The sequence below is a fragment of the Mustela nigripes genome, chromosome 14 (genome assembly GCF_022355385.1).
Source record: "Mustela nigripes isolate SB6536 chromosome 14, MUSNIG.SB6536, whole genome shotgun sequence".
Lineage (NCBI taxonomy): Eukaryota > Metazoa > Chordata > Mammalia > Carnivora > Mustelidae > Mustela > Mustela nigripes.
This window is the reverse complement of record NC_081570.1, coordinates 30207541-30228375: the sequence shown is the minus strand read 5'-3', so window position 1 is coordinate 30228375 and position 20835 is coordinate 30207541. Positions and strand designations below refer to the sequence as shown.

At 53.6% G+C, this 20835-nt stretch overlaps 1 protein-coding gene across 2 annotated transcripts; it reads left to right on the top strand.

The window, feature by feature from the left end:
* The first annotated feature begins 496 nt into the window (after nucleotides 1-496).
* Nucleotides 497-18872, top strand: NT5C1A (5'-nucleotidase, cytosolic IA). 2 transcript variants are annotated; one of them, XR_009399793.1, is made up of 7 exons: nucleotides 497-695; nucleotides 7095-7262; nucleotides 7691-7820; nucleotides 9467-9589; nucleotides 11898-12082; nucleotides 13626-14411; nucleotides 17012-18872. XR_009399793.1 is itself a non-coding variant. In XM_059377393.1 (6 exons), exons 1-6 carry the CDS (start codon nucleotides 570-572, stop codon nucleotides 13989-13991), a joined length of 1098 nt encoding a protein of 365 aa, XP_059233376.1. In that variant the 5' UTR covers nucleotides 497-569; the 3' UTR covers nucleotides 13992-18872. The 2 variants fall into 2 exon arrangements, 1 of the variants encoding a protein (XP_059233376.1); XM_059377393.1 differs by having other exon boundaries at nucleotides 13626-18872.
* Nucleotides 18873-20835: the final 1963 nt, after the last annotated feature.

Sequence of the window (20835 nt, the reverse complement as noted above, 5' to 3'; positions counted from 1 at the left end):
CTCTCCCTTCGCAGAACCGACTACGGTCTGCCAATCAGATTCCCAGGGTCCTGGCACCGGAGGGGAAAGCGGCCGCCGGCTAGCTTTTGGCGACGGGAGGCTAGCTTTTCATTTTTTCCTTTAAGGATCACCATCCTGGGGGGGAAAGTTGTCAGACCTCTCCTCTCTCGGCGCCCTTAAGCACCAGCGAAGAACACGATCCCCGAAATCCCGAATCCGCGGCAGCCCGCAAGCCCAGCTTCAGGGCCGGTGCTCCTGGGAGCCCGAAAGGCCAAACCCTCCCCAGTCACCACCCCCCACCCCCACATTCACTTGGGAACTCAGCTGCCCCCTCACCGCCCCCCACCCCCCCCACAGGACACATCCAACATCAGCAACCCGCCGGCAGCGGAGAACGAGTTTAACAAACCCCCGCCCACCCCCACCCCCAGCGGCTCGCGCGCGCGCACACTCCCCGCGCGGCCCGCCCCCTTCTCACTCCCGGGCCGCGCCTCCCTGCTGCAGCCCATTCCTGTCAGCGCCGCGTCCCCGCCGCCGCCAGCTCGGGCCGGCAGGGTGGCAGCCGGATCATGGAAGCCGGGGAGCTCCGGGAGCCCCGCGAGCCCGGGCCGGGGGCAGAGACCGCGGCGGCCCCGTGCTGGGAGGAGACCAAGACTTTCTACGAAAACCTCGCGCCCAAGAAGAAACCCAAATCGGTAACAGCAGGGTCTGGGTACGGGGGGAGGGCAGGGGAGGGGTCACTGAGGGAGGGTCGTAAGCCCTCTGGAGAGGGACCTGTGGCAGGAGGGGACGCAGCTCCTTAGCACCAGAATGTGCCGGGCCCTTGGCACCGGCTCGCGTTTATTTTGGGAGCTCTGCGCCGGTGTTTTTTTCCCCCGGGCTCGGGTTCCACGCCAGGAACCCCCTTCCCCCATGCTGTCCTCAGAGCCCAGTTCCTCCGAGAGCCCGCAGCCCGGGGCTCGCGGACAGCACTTGTTGGCACAGCGGGTCAGCGGCGCCTGCCCAAGCGCCCTGGGCTAGGGTAACCTGACCCTGGAAACCCTGCTCCTCGTTGTGCGCTCAGGTCCCTGCCATCTGGGGCATCGGGCTCCGGACCCGAGAGTCTGCGTTCGGGCTCTGGCTCACGGCCCTGCGCTGTGGGCTCCGGGGGCTGCGCTGTCCGCGTCCTAAGGGAAGGGAACTGCACTGGATCTTCGCCCTACGTTCAGGGCTCCCGAGGCTGGACTTTGCGCCACAGCTCCAGGTTCTGGTCCTGTTGCAGTGGGCATCAACATCTCCGTGACTCCCGTGGTGGTCTGGGAGACTCACACAGTGAAGAGAGCTCCTCTTCCCATCGGACAGATTCCTGATGTCCCCGCTGTCCCCTGGGCCTTGCTCATTGCTGCTTCCCAGATCTCAGAGCTTGGGAAGGGGGCTGAACGGAGGTTGGCCCAGAGGCATCCTCCGAAAGGTTCCAGCCTGACCTTAAAGCATCCTGCTGCTTCCCTCCTAGGGCCCTTCCCCAGGAGGCCCACCCTATCAACAGTCATTCCTGCAGCATCTCCAGGTCCTGCTTGCTCAGCAGTGGGGACTGAGAGATGAATTTGGTTGAGTCCCTGCCTCAGGAGCCGGCGGTGCACTGAGGGAGACTTTTGAGGGAGACCCTTGAGGGAGACCCTGGCCAGGTTGAGTGTTCAGATGAAAGACCCTACATGGTCCAGAGGGAGCATACAGGAGTGAGAGACTGCCCGCTAAGGAAGGCTTTGCAGACACAGACTAAGAAAGGCTTTGCAGACGCAGCGTTTGAGCTCAGCTTAAAGGCTGAGTAGGCAGCATTTCTCAGCCAGACTGGGTAACAGGATGGGCAAACGGCTTGAGGATGTCTTTGATACTGGGTGGGAGAATGCAGGATTTTGGGGAGATACATGGGTCAGGTGCCAGAGACCCACATAGGGCCTTGAATGCCATACTCAGGAGCCTGGGTTGTCAGTGGGGTTAGGGGTTTTAAAACCAGGTTCCGCTGGGGCCCTATGTTTCTGGAGGTCTGCACACATGCGGATCTAATTTCTTTTCTTTTTTTTCCCAACTCCTCTTAAACAATTAAATGTGTAATAAAACTCCATTCACTCAAATGTGTTATGTGGACATCTTAGCACCTTCAGTACCACCAACATACTAATTTAATGCTGTAGGTTGATTAGTTGTTGTTGTTGTTGTTTTGTTTGTCTTTTGGTTTCTCATTAGCAAACCTCAAGACAAAGCCTTCCCTAGGAACTGTTTTATCTTGAGTTTGCTGGCAATTATTGTTGCCGAGTATCTTGAGGCTTATATTTTAACAGAAAACAAATTTTTTTTGCAATTTGCAACCACTTATTGATGGGACTCAGGACTTTCTAATACTGTGCACAAACCAATCAAATACAGGAACAAATTAACTAGGAGATGACGTTTAAGTCTGCACCGACAGCCTAATTCCTAGGTTCAAATTTATCACTTACACAACCGTGCTGTTTCCATTGGTTGTCATTATAAGAAATAGATCATGTACAGGTAATACACTGAAATCAAAAAGTAAACTAGTAAAATAATTGTATGCTAATCAACTATAGTACTAGCTGATTTACATATTGGGGTTCTACCCAGGAGTTCATGGAAATAAAAGGTCAACCTACCTTTTTAAAAGTATGAAAACCGTTTTTCAGCAGGATATTAACTGGTCCCATTTCATTTGAGCGCGATCCCTCTGGGGCTGCTTGGGGAGTGGATGGGAGACGGTGAGTCCAGCAGCAAGCAGACCAATGAGGAGCTGGTCCCTGCCTGAGGGGGAACCTTGACTGATCTCATGGCCATGGCTCAGGAGATGGACACTGGGGCTGGAGTGGCAAGTAGAGCCTCACCAATACATCTATCTCCCCCTCAAGGACCATGGAGCCAGGGAGCTCAGGCCTAGTTGTCAGTCATGACCCCTGACGCCTCACGGGCAGCCTCCCAGCCTCTACTCCTTCCTGCAGTAGCCCCTCCTCCCACAAGCTATTTTGAGGGCTTTAGGCCTCCTGGGTCCCATTAGAGCCTAGTCTCATTCCCAGGAGCCTGAGTGAAATATTTAAGCCCTGACGGCCCAGAGGAGCCCCTCACCTCATGGGGTCAGAGGACTCCTCAGTCCAGACCTATCTTGTCCCTTTCTCCTCCAGCAGCTCTTCTCCCAGTAAGACTGTTCGGAAAGAACAGCTTTTGGCTGTGTTCCCTACTTGGGCCCAATAGGCAGAATCATGTCGGTCTAAATGAGAGCTCCTCAGGCAGGCTGGCTTTCCTCCATTAATCCCCCACCAGCCCCCCAGCACCAGTGGAAGGCAGAGAACTGGCAGGACCCTAGCTCCCTGGAGCCCATTGTTCCCAGGCTGAGTCCCCTGTCTAGGACAAGGGTCCCCCTGACCCATTTCCCAGTCTGGAATCAGGACTTCTTTCTGTGTTCTGGAGGAACAGTTTGTTCCTAGCCATGCCTAACAACACATGAAGGGGTGGTCTCCCTCTGCAGCTAGGCCCAGGGGTGTCTCCAAGTGTTTGGCTTCTCCCCAGCTCTGGCCAGCCCTTTACCTGTCCCTTCAACTCTGCTGGAGCCTGGAGAGGCCGCTCTTTCTGTATCTTTCACAGCAGTTCACACCTTCTGGGCCCCAAGACCCTACCCTCCTGTACAGTGTGAGAGCAGGTGGAGCTGGTGGAAAGGTTCTTCATTGGGGACCCCCATTCTGAGGAGAAAGAGAGCCCTGCGGCTTAGAAACCTCAGTCTGGGGGCATGGTGTTCCCCCACCATTTCTCCCAAATCTGGAAGGGGAGGGCTCCCTGGGGCAAGTGTCCCAAGGAAGTGGCTGAAATGGAAGGGGCTGGGGACATCTGGAAGCTATCTAGGAAGGGCATATGGGGGGGTGCTGCTATGTGGACAGAGGCCAGGTTAGAGGCCAGAGCCTAGGGATCTTACCTACCTGGATCTGCCTTGACTTTGCTGTGTGACCTAGAGTGATACTCTGTCCATCTCTGAGTCTGCTTGCCCATTTGTAAAAGAAGGAAGTGGAGACTCCTAGGGCCAAGACAACTAGGATATCTTTCTTGTGATGGCCAGAAGTGGGATGGGTAGGGATGGGGTCTGAGCAGCTCAACCAGAGGGGACCCAGAATGGAGAAGACTGGCAGGGACTGTGGGACAACAAGACAAGAGTGAGACCTTGGCTGGCTGCCTGGGCTGGAGCGGCTGGCTTGGGAATCTGCCTGAAGGGGCCAGGAGGGCAGCTGGCTCTCTGTCCTGGATGGTGTTGGGCCTGTCCCTGGGAAAGTAAGCCCAGCAGGTGGGGCAAACTCAGTCTCCATTCTGAAGGCCATTCCTGAGTTTATGAGAGTGGTCTCCCCAACCCACCAGCCCCACCCACACTTACCATCCCTGGCCATCCCTCTATGCTTTGCTTTTGCTTTCCCTTCTTTCCTTGAAAGCTCACAGTTGCCAAGGGGGCTGGGAGTTCCCCAACCTGTGATCACACAAACAGGGGTGGCTGGCAACTGAGAGGGTACCTGGGTTGAGTCCCCAGAAGAGGCACCTGTCCTGCCTGCCACCGCCTTTCCCTGACCCCTCTGGCTGGATACACCATCTTTGTTGGGGTCAAAGTCAAAGGCAAACTGAGATTTACTGCATGCGCTTGGGGAACTCTTTGGTCTTCCATTTACTGCTTTGAGGTTTAAAGCTTTATTAGCCACTAACCACTCATAGCTACTCAAATTTAAATTGATTAAAATTAAACACAATTAGAAATCCCATTCCTCAGTCGCAATAGTCACATTGCAAGTGACTGAACGTGTCTGTTATCACAGAAAGTTCTAGTAGATAATGCTCTTCGAAAGGGTGGCACAAATCTCTGCTTAGGGACAGATCATAAGCTCTGTGGGGGCAGGGATCCTGTCTGTGTTGTTTCCTGCCATGTCCCCAGCACAGTGCCTGTCACATGGTAATCACTCAATGTTACCCACTGATTGGGTCCCAGGCTTGATTCCAGAAAGAAGCAGTGGAGTTGGGTACATGGCCTGCAATGCTATCAGGAACAGGCCTGAATTTGAGGTCCATTTATGAATCTTGCCCCCATCTTGAGCCTCTGTTTCCTCACATGCAAAGTGGGAGTCACCCCCACATTCTGATCCTCCCCAGGGATTCTTAAGGGTCCAGCTGCTGTCTCTCTCTATTCCACAGAGGGTGGTGAAGGAGTTCTGAGGCCCTCCTGGGCCTTGGGGAAGGCCTCCTAGCACCTGCCCACTCTTCTGGACTTATCGGCACTCACGCTCCCTGCCCTGGGCTCTGCTCACCTCTGTGAATGCACTGCGTACTTGCTCACTTCCTGATACCTTCCTTTACCTGATTCCTCCTTCTGGGCTGCACACAAATGCCTCCTCTCCCGTGACAGCCTACTGTGAACCCATCATCAAGACTCTGCTTTCCCTTGTGTCCTATCACTCATGCTAGCCCCTTTTGTGTCTCTGTTTACCTGCCTTTCTTCCTTATCAGCAGGTGACTCTGAGGGCAGGAGCCCTGTCATTGCCAGGACCACTTCCCAGGCAGAGCCCAGGGACCTGGAGCAAAGAACCAGTAAATGTTTGTAAAATTTGCATCAACCAAAACAAACAAACAAACAACACAATAGAGCACCTATAGAAAACTCAGAGCCCATTCTTGGAGCATCTACTGTATGTCAAGCAATCTGAACAGATTAGGGTATTGTCCTGGAGTTTCTAGGTCATGTTAAATCTGTCATAGCAAATACTGTTTCTCATTGAAATAGATTATGTGAGAGTTCAGGAGCATTACAAATTTACTGAGCATCTACTAGGTGCTGGGCACAATTTTAAGCACTATAGATACTCTGAATGAACAAGATAGTTCTGGCTTATGTTCCCTCCAAACTTAAGCATGGTCCCTGTTTCCTCCCCAGGACTCTGTCTAGAAATAGAAATAGATAAATAAGCAATTAGGGCCATGCTACATTTAATTTAAAAAGGAAATCTATGGGAGAGGTAGGAAACCTATGACTAGGAGCAGGAAAGGTAGGGGACAGGTAGTTTGAAACCTGCAGGTTGGGGGGAAGTTAGCTAGACGAAGAACCAGGCAGAGGGCACATCATGTGCAGAGGCTCAGGGACAGACAGGAAACGATACTCAGACACGAGAAAGGTCAGATTGAGCAAAGCTGGATAGCAGAAAGTTGACAGTGTGAAGAGGTAGGCATCTGTCTCCAAGGGCTTCCTACTCCATACTCAAGGCTGTGGAACAGAGTTTGAGAGGAGCAGTTACCACTGAAAGGGGGAGGAACATCCTCAGATGTGAACTTGAGAACACCCCCTAACAACGATATGGATGACCTAGGATGGGAGATGGTGATGGACTGGACTCTGGCAGGGAGGGCACAGAGAAGTGGATGGATTCTATAGAGTTGACAGGTTTGGGTGATTGATTGATTTATTGATTGACTGGTGTAGGGAGGGGAGTTGAGGAGCGGGGAGGACTTGAGGTTGACTTCTGGGTTTTGGCCTCAGCGTTGAGTCTATGGTGGTGCTGAGCATTGAGACGAGGAGGCAGATGGGAGACCAGGTTTGGAGGTGCAGGCGGTGGTGGGAATCCAAACTTGGGCATGTTAAGTTTGAGTGTCTGTTAGTCAACTGGGGCAATGAAATATATCAGCCTGGATCTCAGGAGAAAGATCTGGGCTGGAGATGAATTTTCTTACATAACTACCATGTTTCTGGGCACCATTTCTTCCTACAGGGCATGTAGCTCTCATGTTATAATGGAAATCATCTGGAGACCATCTCAAGCATCAGTTACACTCTGGCTACAGGCACTGTATTCATTTTTCCCGTGTGTCCAGATGGCCCACGAGATTGTACACTTCCTGAAGACATGTCCTCCCACTGGATCATGCTCTCTTGGCAGGGAGCCCCCGTCTCCCTTAGGTCCTGGCTGGGTCCCACATGGAAGGGGTCCTGACCCAGGTCTGCCCCTGCCCAAAGCTGGGCACCCAGAGAGGCTGGCACGGGAGACCTGCTTCAGAGTGGGAGTAACAGCCCTCCTCCTGCACCTTCACAGCCCAAGCCTCAGAATGCTGTCACCATTGCTGTGTCCTCCCGAGCCTTGTTCCGCATGGACGAGGAGCAGCGCATCTACACGGAGCAGGGCGTGGAGGAGTATGTACGCTACCAGCTGGAGCACGAGAACGAGCCCTTCAGCCCAGGGCCAGCCTTCCCTTTTGTGAAGGTAGGTGCCATGCAGTGCTTTTGTGGGGATTAGAAAAAAGCCCTCCTGGGTTTGAATAAGGAAAGGGGGCTTCCTCTGGGTAGATGCCAGCCCGCAGGAACACGGCTTGACAAGGGGACAGAGCCATCGTGGGAAGAAGCCTCCCTGTCCCCTGCGCTAATGCAACCCCACTCCAGGTCACTAGCTCAGTGAGTGGAGCTGGGCAGGATTTCGACCCCCACTCACCCTGTATGGAGGCGCCCCTGTGCAGATATCAGCCAGCGCAATGGCTGATGTTAGGATGAGACAGTCCACGTCCACAGCCAGCCCTTGACCATCCCTGTCCGCCCCCATTAGATCCCAGCTCACTCCTCCTCCCCAAAGCTGGCTACCAACTCCAGATGTCAGTCCCTGGGGTTCTGAGCAGGAGGGTCCCCTCTCCTATCCAGGCTCTGGAGGCTGTGAACAGGAGGCTGCGGGAGCTGTACCCCGATAGTGAGGACATCTTTGATATCGTCCTTGTGACCAACAACCACGCTCAAGTGGGTGTCCGTCTGATCAACAGTATCAACCACTATGGTGAGCATCAGGGGCTTGGCCATGGGACACGCCTACCGGATGCTTGCAGATGGGGCCGCTCCTTTGGGGAGGGGGTAGGTAATACCAGCTAGAACCTGAAGCCCAGAGGTATGCCGGTAATCTGGTTCCTCAAGAAAACAAAACAAACCAAAAGAAATAACAACAAAAACCCTGATTGTAACATAGTCATCTTAGGGTGTGAATATCCCTCGGTGCCTGATTTCAAGTTATCTACAGTTGGACACTCTAACTGGCTCAAAAAAAAAAAAAAAAAAAATCCCCTGAATGTTTAACCTTCAGCTCCTGCAAGCTGGTGCAGGCTAGCGCCAGCACACCACTGCATAGGCCCTGTTGTATTGGGCAGAGCACCTGCTGCCTCCGTGCCTCAGTTTCTCTTTCGCCAGCGGGGCTCACAGGCCTTACAAGGCTGCTAGGAGAAGCAGGTGCAATTGTCAGAGTGAAGGGACTTTGTGTCTTAGTCCAAACTCTTTTTTTTTTTTTTTAAGAGTTTATTTATTTATTTGACAGAGATCACAAGTAGGCAGAGAGGCAGGCAGAGAGGAGGAAGCAGGCTCCCCAGTGAGCAGAGAGCCCGATGCAGGGCTTGATCCCAGGACCCTGAGATCATGACCTGAGCTGAAGGCAGAGGCTTAACCGACTGAGCCACCCAGGCGCCCCTTAATCCAAACTCTTGATTGAAACTAACACACCCTCCAGAGCTAGCCTACGCTGGTGAGAATCTTACTAGGTTAAAAGGATGTCTTTTAGAACTACAGGGCAGGAAGTAAAACCGGGCCCAGAGCAGCCTGAATCCAAGTACTGGAAATCTCTCCTGGGCTTTTTCTCTCCGGGCCAGGTGAGCCCCTATTTCTGCTTCTCTCGGCCTGTTTCCAGCCAGCCCCTCCCCCTACCCACATCTCTCTTCCCAAACTCGGTCTCTCTGCTTTTCCTGAATATGGCCAAAATTTATACGTTTACAAATCCTTGTTTTAAGCAACCAACAGAGTTTGGTGGCATTTTCGTAATCCTCATTTCAAATTGCTGGGAGCAGAATGATACTCAAAATATTTAACTACCTCAGGACACAGGCACGGAGCGATCAAGAGACACCAGCCGTAGTACCGGAGCAGGGTCCTGCCGCGCCAGGAATTAGGCCTTCTGTTGTGGATTGTCCCCCATGAGGGACTGGGGTAGTCGTGATGGAGTGACTCAGTAGACCCAGAGCAGCAGCCTTTTACCAACAGGCAAATCCACTCCAGCCGCTGCGCGCAGGGGTACTGGGTGACCATCAGCCGGGACTTGCAGAGGATCTGATCCGCCCAGCTTGGGTCAGGTGTCTGCTGCTATCCAATCAGCTACGGCCAGGAGGGCCAGCCTCTGGCTGGACACCCACCTTCCGTAGCAGTAGTGTGATTATCTGACAAGAGCACATTACCGTGGGCCAAGCGGTCACTCCTGGTTAGTCATCCATGTTTCATGGGTGAAGGATGGAGGGGGAAGGGTGGCCTACAATCACTCCGAGAATCGCTCTGCTGCCCCATCCCCACTCAGAGCCAAGATGGAGCCCACTGGCCACGGAGGGACCCCCTCTGAGGCCCTGAGGGTTGACTCAGGCATCACCTCGGTGCTCTCTGCCTCCTCCCCAGACCTGTTCATTGAGCGGTTCTGCATGACAGGTGGGAATAGCCCCATCTGCTACCTCAAGGCCTATCACACCAACCTCTACTTGTCAGCTGATGCGGAGAAAGTGCGGGAAGCCATCGATGAAGGTGAGTCATGCTGAGGAGGGAGAATGTGGGGAGTCTGACAAAAGGGTTGCAGGGGGTTGGGGGGGGGGGGGGGGGGGGTGCTGGCCCTAAAGCTCTAAGCAGATGCTAGGGGTTACTGTGGTAATTGGAAAGGGAGTGCCTTCCTTAATTCCTGTGACCTGTCAGGTAAACTGAGAACAAGGCCCACCTGTTCCACTGACTGCCCTTCCATTCCATTCTGCCACCTTCCGCCCTCCCGTGGTAAGGATGCCTTTACTCATCAGCATCCCCCAGGCTTCTCTTCCCGTGGAAACCCTCCTTACAGCCTGGAAGGCTACTCACTTTTAAGAGCCCTCCAGGTGGGTAGTTCTGATGCCTGTGTGACCAAAAGCAGCCTTTGCCGCCCGTCTGGGCCAGTCGGGAGGAAGGTCAGTATCTAGTTCCTCCTGAGCCCTGGGGTCTGGGCAACCAGCAGCCGGCCTGGCCAGTGCTGGGGTGAGGTTAGGAGACCCAGCCACAAGGGCTGACAAAGAGAATCTCCCTCCGTGGGTCTCTGTCAAGGGACAGTTTAGGGTTAAACTGTGGGAACCTTGTTTCCCAAAGACCTGGTTCTCCGGACACAGTGTGTATCCCTGTTTGTTGCTCATGGAAGAAAACAGGCCCACAGGGGAGGAAGGATTGCCGCACTGCCCACGCGGGCTCCTCAGGCCGAACACTCCCGGCAGGTTTTGCTATCAACCAGCAATATATTCACTTTTTTTTTTTTAAGATTTTTAAAAATTTATTTTTGCGCACATGAGAGAGAGCACATGTGAGAGAGAGATAGCACCCGAGAGAGAGAGAGAGAGAGAGCGTGAGTGAGCACAGGTCAGGGGGAAAGGCCAGAGAAAGAAGCAGACTCTCCCCTGAGCAAGGATCCCGATGCGGGACTCCATCCCAGAACCCTGGGATCATAACCCAAGCCACCCAGGTGCCCCACTTTTTTTTTTTTTTTTTTTTTTTTTTAAATATCCACTGTTCTCTCCCTCTTCATGCTGTCTCCTGCCTAGAAGCCTGGCCTCTAACCTCGCAATGCCTCACTCCTCTGTGTTGCTTTGGGCTGCAAGAGGCTTTCTTTAATCAGAAACCAGAAGCAATTTCCCTAGGCAGATGGCACACCCTCTGGTTGGTCTGGTTGGGCCCTTGGCACTGGCCTGAGTGCGTGCCTCTCCACATCTGTAATTTGAATGCCTGATAGCAAGCAAGGGATGGTCAGGAGGGAGACCCTGCCCCCAGCTGGGTGGTCCTGGTTCCTCTTGGCTCCCGTGTTGCAGGCACTGAGAAGCTGCCCGGCCTGATGCCCGGGCGCATCTTCTGGCTGCTGAAGTTGCCGGGAGCCTGACACTGCTTTCTCCTCCCAGGACCTCTGCCCTAGCCCAGCCCTTGCGAGCCTGGAGTTCCAAGAGCAGAGCTGAAACAGCCCTTGGGAGATGACCAGTAGACAACAGACCCCCAGGCCTCCAGCCTCCTAGCATTGGTTCTCTGCTGCCCAGTGCAGCTCCAGTCTGGGGCCTGGGCTCCCACGGGCATCCCTGACTCCTGGAGAAGCCCAGGGTTGCAGAGTCTGTGCATGGTCAGATGGCATTGGTACTGCCCTTTTTGATCACCAACATTGCCTCAAGGAACCCTGAGTAGGGTATACCTGGGGCCACTGTGGCAGTGAACTGGGGGTGCCCATAGACTTCAGCCTGGAATTCCAGCTCCAGAGCTCGAACACCCTTAATTCTATCTTGGTCCAGAGAGGGTGCTGATTACTTGCAGGAATCAGCAGTGGAGAGTAACTGAGGCCAGGCCAGCCCAGCCCCATCGTGCCTGTGAGTATCTGCTAGAAGGACAGCAGTGGCCTGGGGGACCCTTCCTTCTGGTCAGGATTGACATTCAGCTGGTCCATACCAGTGTGACCTTATTAGATTTTAAGGAATTGAATTTTCTCCATACTGATTGGTAAACAGCTGTTTCCCTGAGTCCTCTGAGTTACCTCTCTTTCTGGCACACACAGCCCCACCCCGCAACCTTCCCACAAAGCAGCAACTAAAGGGAAACCCTGACATGGGCCAGGGCCCTCTGAGCCCTCCTCAGAGCAAAAGCCGCTGTCCATTCTTATTGACCAGTTTTTAAATATTCTGAGTATGAGCCCCCATTAGTCTTGCCCTGAGTCCTGGGAGATGCTGGGGCGGGGGGCCAAAGGCATCCTGAGATGACTTTCTCTTGGCCCCAGGTTTCTGAGGCATGTGTCAGGGGCCCCCGCTGCCTAGATGAAGGCAGACAACACTTGCCTCTCTCTGCCTAGGGATCGCAGCGGCCACCATCTTCAGCCCCAGCAGGGACGTGGCTGTGTCCCAGAGCCAGCTGCGCGTGGCCTTCGATGGGGATGCTGTGCTTTTCTCGGATGAGTCGGAACGCATCGTCAAGGCCCATGGGCTGGACAGGTTCTTTGAGCATGAGAAGGCCCACGAGAACAAACCTTTGGCCCAGGTGCTGCATACACTCCCCAGAACCCCTGAGAGGAGCAAGGCGGGTCCCCTAAACTTGCCCTTGGCTGGAACTTCAAGCCCAGAACCAAACCCCAGGCCCAACCCAGAATCCAGACAGTTCCCCTCTCCAGGCCTCCAGCCCTCATCCCTCTCACCTGACTCCTGGCCCCCTCAATGTGTTTCTCCACCTTCACTGACCCTCGGCCCCTCACTGCAGTCCTATCCTCCGCCTCTGAAGCCCCCATTCTCTCTCTAAGCTCCTCTGCCCTCTGAAGCTTCCTTCCTCTTTCTGAAGGCCTCGCTCTGTCTCCAAAACTGCCATCTTCTCTCCGGAACCCTCAACCCCTCTCTGAGATTCACCCACCCCTCTGAGTAGTCTCCCAGGTCCCACATCCTCAAGAAGCCCCTGTTTCCCTTACTGGAGGAGAGGAAAATCTGGGCAGCTCCTCAGGGGGCAGGGAGACCCCACTGGTTGTGGGGTCTGGAGCAAGCCCCCTGCTTTGGGCCACACCAGCCCTCCTACCTCCTGCCATCTGTCCCTTGGCCAGGAGGCTTGGGGACCCTTCCACTGCTTGGAGTCTCCCTGAAAGTAGAATATGCCAGGAAGCCTGCCTGGAGAAAATTTCCTGAGTTTGGAGGTGGTGGAATCCACAGACCTCCTGGGAGATCCTATTTGTGCTTTTAACAAAAGTCTGGGTGTGCAATAATCCCAGAACTCTTTCCCCAAGAGCTCAGCAGGCTTTTAGTGGCAGCTCCCAAATACTTATCTGACTTCCATTCTTGTGGAGTCCTCCTGAAATCTCTGGAAACCCGGGACAGGACCAGTTTTACCACTAAGTGGTAGCCAGAGGCCCAGGAGACCACTACTTGCTCCAGGTCACCCAACCAGGGAGGGGTCTCTAAGATTAGAAGCCCACCTGCCCTTGTTTCCAGCCACGGATACAGCTTTCCCCTTTATCAGCATCTGGTTCTTTATTCACACATCCTCCTTCAGCTGTGTTGTTCTGGGCACAGCAGAGTCGGTCTTTCCCTTGACCCTAGAGAGCTGGGGCGTAACATCCTGAGCCACCTGTGCCCAATGGGCAGGGTCGGTGTTTGGCAGGTACCCATTGGTCTGTTTGTCCCTGTTGTTTGCAGCTGGAGTCCATTCTGATTGGAGGTTGCCCATCCCATAATCACTAAAATATCCTCCTGGCTGATATTGCACAGAAGGGCACAGTTACGCAGCTGCATGACTGACAACCATGTACCTACAGGGCATATAGATGGACATACATAGCGACAGTTGCCCTGGGATGGTTATTCTGACCCAGACAGCCCCAATCACAGCAATATGGATGCCCAGACTGACAGAGGTACCTACAGACCCACTGACGCACACAGTGGCCCCAGCAGGTGTAGCAGAGCTAGGAGATGTAGGGGTCTCGAAAAGCTTTCCCACCCCAAACAGCAGGATCCTAGTGCTTTGGGGAGGAGTCCTGCCGGAGAGGGGGCAAGTGTTTGGGAGACAGAGGAGCTCACGGTGTTCCCTTGCCTTCTCCTAGGGCCCCTTGAAGGGCTTTCTGGAGGCACTGGGTAGGCTGCAGAAGAAGTTCTATTCCAAGGGCCTGCGGCTGGAGTGCCCGATCCGTACCTACTTGGTGACAGCACGCAGCGCAGCCAGCTCGGGGGCCCGGGCTCTCAAGACCCTGCGCAGCTGGGGCCTGGAGACGGATGAGGCCTTGTTCCTTGCAGGAGCGCCCAAGGGCCCCCTCCTCGAGAAGATCCGCCCACACATCTTCTTCGATGACCAGATGTTCCACGTAGCCGGGGCTCAGGAGATGGGCACGGTGGCTGCCCATGTGCCTTATGGTGTGGCCCAGAAGCCCCGGCCGCCTGCCCCTCTGAAGCCAGCCCCAGCTGCACAGTGAGCCGCCAGCTTCACTGACTTGCAGGGCTGCGGGCACAGATCCCTGTCTGTATTCCACCCCAACGTCCAGTGGACCCTTCTAGTTCCTCACCGCTCTGTCCTTCTGCACGTCTGCCCTCATCCCCACGAGTGAGGAACTTGTAGGGAATTAGGCAGACTGACCCAGCACCCTCCAGAGCCCTCCCGCAGGGCAAACACTGTGCCACCATCCTGGCTGGAAGAGTAAGATTGTAGAGTAGCTTGGTTTCGGGGGAGGAAGAGGGCGGGTTGATGGGAATGAGGGTGACAGTGTCAGAGGAGCCAGGCTGCCTCCAAGGGGGCTTGGGATTAAGACTAGCTCAGTGCAGTGCAAAGAACTTGGCTTTGAGAGAGAAGGCATCCGGCTTCCAAGCTCTGTGGCGGCGTGCACTGACGACCTGGGGTAAGTCCCTCCCTTTCATGGGCCTCAGTTCCCGCATCTTGTAGGTGGTTTTCCATCTCTCTTGGAGCTGCATTGGCATGGTTTAATAAGATTGCCCGGCCCAGGGCTGCTGCCAGACCGTAGGGTACCTTTGTGCAATTAGAGGAGAACACTGTCTCGAGAGTGAATTTCAAAAAGACGACCCTTGCTCTGCGGTGACCCAGATCCACTCTGGGGCACTTTGCTTGCTCAGAAGCACGTAGCCTGTATCTCAGCCCCCACGGACTCCTCGGCTCGGAGGTCTTTGTCAAAGGGGCAAAATGCACAGTCGTCCGCAGCAACCCTACCTCTCATTCTGCACGTTTGGAAACCACAAGACAAGATGACCTGTCTGCTTCCCATGATCCTCTACTGTGAGTCCCCCGTGGGGGGTCAGCTGCCAGGAGCAGGGTTTGTGGAAGGAGAGAGGAGTGAACTTAACCTGCACACAAACTCTCGTTCCGCCAGCAGGGGGCACTGCGGGCTCTTCCCCAGGAGGAGCTTTCTGGACTGCCTGCTCAGGGCCTCCTTTGCTTTTGCTTTTAGCCAAAGTTTAGTTGTTCCTGCCTGCCAACCCTCTCCCCTCTGCTCTCAGTCCTTTGGTTACCGTGTTCTGCTGTGTTGCCAAGCAAGCTTTGCCAGCGGGGAAGAGGTCGAGTGTTGGGGTTCGCTGTCATGGGTCCAAATGCAGGGGAAGAAAGCTCAGTGGCTGAAGTGGGAGGGTGTCCTGCTTGCCCCTGAGAGAAGGCCTGCCAGGGTGACATGAGAAAATCTGGTCTGAGACAGTGACCAGGAAGGAGCTGAAAGGTGCACTAGCAAGATCCTCCAGCTATGGGACTATGAGTGAAAGCACTGAGCTCTCTCTCACCGGGATGCTGTGCAAGGGATGCCAGAATGAAGTGACCTCTCCCGGCAGCGGGCCAGTGAATCCCCCATTTGCAGGAGCCTCTGCACCCTCTTTGTCACCACTTCTAGGGGAGAGCTCTCACTCTTTACTGAGTCCGCTTCTTTTTTTGCTAACGAGCCTGGCTCTCTTTATGAAGGGAGGGTGTGAACAGGGATGGCTGGTCCCTCAGGAAGACCCAGAACAGGTGAGCAGTCATCTGAGAGGGCAGGCGACCGATTATCTGGCTCCTGGGCCATCCCAGCTATAAGCAAGCACTTTGTGAAGGAAGCCAAAGGCCCCATCATAGGGAGCAGGAGCCTGGAGGTGTGTGTGAGAGAGCTGGACCGCTGGTGAGGGCGGGAAAAGGAGGTAAAGGGCTACCTTGGGCCTGACCTTTGTCATCTTGTGGACTCAGTGCAGGATCTGAATGGGGACAAGTTCAGGGCAGTGTATGGCAGGGTAGTAGATGCAGAAAGATGATCCAGGATGGAAGACAAAGTGAGGAGGCAGAAGTGTTTCCAAGATGAGCAATAGTTTGGGCCAGAAGAGGAATGCCAGGCTGGTTTTGCACCCACTGTGTGTGGAGCTGGGCTGGGGAGCGGCGGAAGGGGGAAGGTCAAGGCCATGCTGAGTTTCTGGGGCAGACCCCACCACTGATTGCCTTATCACAGGAGGGGCATGTGATGATGATATCTTCGTACAGGTCTTTCAATCCACATCCAGGATCCATCTGGCCAACAGAGGAGGCCTCAGGGCAGGGAGCCTGGTTTTGAGCTCTTCCCTCTGCTCCTAGCCCAGCCAGAGATACTAGGAGACATAAGAATCACCTCTAGGAAAAAAAGTGATAGAGGGATTCAGCTTTGATCTTGGCTGAACCATGAAAGGCCCTCTGTCCTTCCCTCAGTCAGAATCACCCCCTTGGATGAGCCTTTAGGGCTCCAAAGCCAGCCAGAGCCATATGCGGCATGAAAAGCTGGCACAGTTGAGGTTCAAAGAATAGTATTAGTCTGCATGACCAGAATGGAGTATGTACATTAGGCACCAGATGGCACCTAATTAAGATAAACCCTAGGGATTCTGGGAACCAAGAGGTCTTGCCTCCAGGACCTAATGATAAAAAGCCCTGATTCTTCCAGGTCTTTCAAGAAGCAGAAAAATATGATGCTGGAAGGAGAAAGATAAGGGACAGTAAAAGCTGTGGATTTCACTGGAGCCACCAGTAATAGACACAGACTGCCCTGGGCAGTGAGAGCCACTGGGATCTGGTTCTGTTATTGAAACCATAAATGAGCATCTCGGGCCTGGAAAAAAAGCTTTAGGGGGCCGGAGTAAAAGGCCAGAATCCTGAGGGCAGGCGAGGCAGTAGCCAGACACACTTTCTGATTCTTTCCAGTGGTGAGGAGGAACCCCAGGCAAGGAGCATTGTGCATTGGTTCCCCGGGCAGATTGAAATGCCAGGTGAGCATCACAGCCCGTACTGGACTGCAGCACTGGGCAGGGAATCCCAGCTCCTGAAATGTTGGACCCCTGGAGCCCATAGCTCTGCCCCCCGACAAGTCCCCTGAATGCTTCCCAGGATGTGCTTGCCCACACTGTCCCAGACCCAGGGGAATCTGCCAGTGAGCAGGAAACCAAGCCCTGTTCCTAGACGCTGAGACTGCAAAGATCATCGCAAAGCTGCTCCTCCTTTCCCCAGGTGCCCAATCAGATTGGCGGGAACGGAGCAGGAAACTCTAGGAGAAACCAAAACCTGTGAGAAGCTCAAACATGAGATGGATCTGGGATCATAATGATATCCAGCTGGTGTGACAGGTGAGCGCCCGCACACCAAACTGGTGATCAACACATGGAAATACCTCTATGACAGTTGCGAAATAGCGCTGGCCCAAGCCCCCGAGTGCCCCTCCATGGTTTCTGCTGCACTGGCCTCCCTCCACTGTGACAACGCCGTCTTCCCACAATTCAGCAAAAGGGGCGTCCGGGAGTCTGTGCTAGCCCAATGGCCATCATCCACTCTAGTTGCTCGTCTAGAGAGAGTAACTTACCCAGAGTCATTCAGCTGGTGAGTGGCAGCCCTGGAAATGAGCCCATGTCTGTCCCTTGGGACCCAGGCTCTCAGCCATTCTGCCGTTCAGCCCAGACAGCATAGAGGCCACAAGAGAAGCTTCGTGACAGAGGGGCTTGCCCACCAGTTAAACTGCTTCTTCCTTCCTGTTAAACTGCTATACAATACGTGGTACATTGCTGTTGTAGTGTCCTAAGTAGCTAGGAAGAATTTAAATTAGAGCCAGACATTTGCAGAGCTGCTGAAGCATCACCCAAGTTCTCTGGAACCCAGTCTAAAGGCCCTTGTGTGGGGCTCATGCAGAGTTTAACTGATGATGGGCCAAATCCCTCTCACCACCTGTTTTTGTAAAGAAACTTTCATCAGAACACAGCCATGCCTACTGGTTTTGCACACAACAACAGAGTCGAGTTGTTTCAACAGAGACCAAGGAGCTGAAAATATTTATCTGACCCTGGACTGAGGCAAACACCCACAGCGTGCCCTTTTGTGGGAGAGACCAGCTCATATCCACCTGAGTGCTGGAGGCAGAGGCTGGTTTCACGGCCAAGGGAGGGCAGCATGGGCCGGCTCTGTGCCCATCTGCGGGGATTGTTAGGGCTGCAGAAAATCATAGGCACTAGCTGAGTACCGTGATGTTGAACACAACAGATCCTTGGTCTCGGAGGATTTCAGATTTCAGGTTTTGACCATTTCCAAGTGCGCCATGGCCTGTTATAATTTGAAATGTTGTTGACTCATAAAGTTGACTCGGGTGTGCCCTCCTCAGCTGATGGGTGAGGACAGGGAGCAGGACCCTTGGCTAGGGCTGAGCCCAGCTGGCTGTTCAGCACCTGCTCGGTGTGCCTTTGTGGTTCTCAGCTCGTCATTGCCCTCCTGGGCCTCTTGGGAAATGAAAAGTGCTGGTAGGTGAATGGGCTTTAGCTAAATATTGGTTTTGGATATAATGGAGCAGCCGATGTTGACTTCAGCACTCTGATCTAACAAGTCATCCGTATGCTCTCCGTGGAAGCAGGAACAAGGTCTTCATGAAGGCCACTCCAGCGAGCGCTTTAGCTGATCCAGAACTTACTGATCAAGCAAGAGCTAAAACTCCAGTGAAAGTCAAAAGGCAATTGTCTTGGGCTGTGCGTGTGTGAGCAACTCACACGCCCTCATGGTGGAACTGCGGATCAGGAGAAATCTGGGACCCAGCAGCCAGAGGAGTTTACTCAGTCTCCAGGATCCGCTGCAAGAAAGGCAGAAGTGGTCCCACCTATAGACATGACTGTTCCATCATGATACTCTTGGCTCTTAAGCCCAGACTTGGCCTCAGAATCCTTCTCAATCTAGCATTCCAGGAGCCCCTACTAGCAAGTTGGAGTTGGTACAGAAGATGGAACCCTATTTTGACATCCTTGTTGGTGTGAGGATCTGCTTTCCAGGGCCTCTGCAAGGCCTTGTTTATTCTCTGATGACACGGTACCACTCAGAATCGGGGGGTCTCACCTTACCCGGGCAGGAGGGGTGCAGGGGGGAATGGAGGGGGGATGGTAGGCATCCTGGGGTTGGCTGCTTCCCCAGACTGGGTGCCTTTAAATGTAGGTCCTTCTCTGGGTTTCACCAGCTCAAAGCAAAGCACGAAAACCCTTCCCATCAGTAGGTGGCGCTAGAGGCCAGCACTCCGCCATTGGCAAAAGTTCCCTGGTTTTCTTCACTGGTTAATTTTCTCTGCTGTGGTACTTGGTGCTGTGCTGGACTCCTTTGTGTAGCTTGGCCTAAAAGCACTATAGGTGCTCTGAAAATTTCCTGTATGACAAGCTGATTTCTCTTACCAGCAACCACTGTGACTGTGTGTGTGGACAGATTCATATGAGCATGTGCAACAGGATGAAAGCTGCATGTGTCCATGTTTACGTGGGCGTGTAACAGATCAGATATCTCTGTGACAACTCTGTGTGTGTGTGTGTGTGTGTGTGTGTGTACATGTACAGTGGACAGGATGGTTATCTCTGTTAACTAAGGATCCTGGGCCCCATATACTTATGGCCAGCCCTGTTTCTTGGGACTGCTTCTGGCCATTCCCATCATCTCATGGGCATTTGCACATGTGCAGCATGGGGGCCACTGAGGCCAAGTTCCATATCTTTCTTTCCAGCTTTCAGATTTGGCCAATAAAATCTTGGCTCCCATCCCTCCGCCTCCAAGCCCTACCTCCCGCAGACTTGGAAAGGAAGTGGTAGAATCTGTGCTAGGATACCCCTTTTGACTGCACCTGCCTCACCATCTCCATTTGTTTCTTTCCTCCTACTGATAGTTCCAGGGCCAATGTGGGCAGTTGGGCAGATTGCATACTGCACAAATCCAGATAGAGTCATTCACGCTATGACTTGAATGGAGCTTTCTAAACACCTGCAAAACCTGCCAACCTCCCATGGCTGTCCTGGTCATCTCATGATCATGGCTAGAAAAGTTACCTTCTTCCCTGCCCCCCTGGCCCAGCCCAGCCTAGGCTAGGATTCCTTTCTCTGCTTGGGTGTTCTAGTCTGGCCTAGAAGTGACTAACCCTTGACCTTGATCTGGAAATATCTCCTTGATGTCATTGAGATTGAATTTATGAAAGTGAAGTATGCTGGCAGCTTTTCAGTAACCCATCTTCTCAGAGTTAGTGGTCCCTGTAAGACATACTGGGGTTCTATAGACCAGAGTTACTGCCTCCCACGCTCCTGGCCTGTGGGTGAAGATGCCTTCATGGGCCCACTGGTTAGATGGGTCTGCCACAGAATTAGGGGAAGGCCTCAGGCTAATCTTGGAGTTGCCACCATGTAGAAAATCATGAGGTCACCGCAGACTGGATGCCTGGGCCTGGTCCCAAACCCTGAAGCCTCCCAGGGCCAGGCGGGAAATGTGAGTGAGCGAAGAGACGAGGCCGGCCGGGTCTTTTGGGTAATGGAGCACACATTTGCTCTTTGTCGGACACGGTTGCTGCCGTGTGGGAATGTGTGGGGCTGTTCCCAGATATCGCACCCCATTTTTCAAGGGAAGCTAAAAATCTGGACTTTCAAATGTTGGCAACTATTTTGAATTTGGAAAGGATCGTGCAGGCCAAACAAAACACATCTTGCAGGCCAGCCCTGGAGCCTCCTGTCTGCTCCCTCTGGCCCAGGCCCAGGGAACTGAGTTCTTCAGAACCGACTCACTGAGCATGTGAGGATATTATCCTCAGGCTCACAGAGTCTGGGGTCTCTGAGAGACCTCAGAGATAGCCTAGTTCACCCCTGTGTGTTTTAAACTGTGTACATATAAAGTTCTTTATTAACACACGTATCTTTAGCTTCTGGTATCTATTTAAAAGCATCTCAGTGCCCACCCCCTCGTGTAGAACAAGATTGAAAGTGAAGCCTTACATGTAGTCGTGCTTGTATCTACCTGTCAGAAGCCCTATTTATATCTTTATAGGTCTATTTATATCTTTT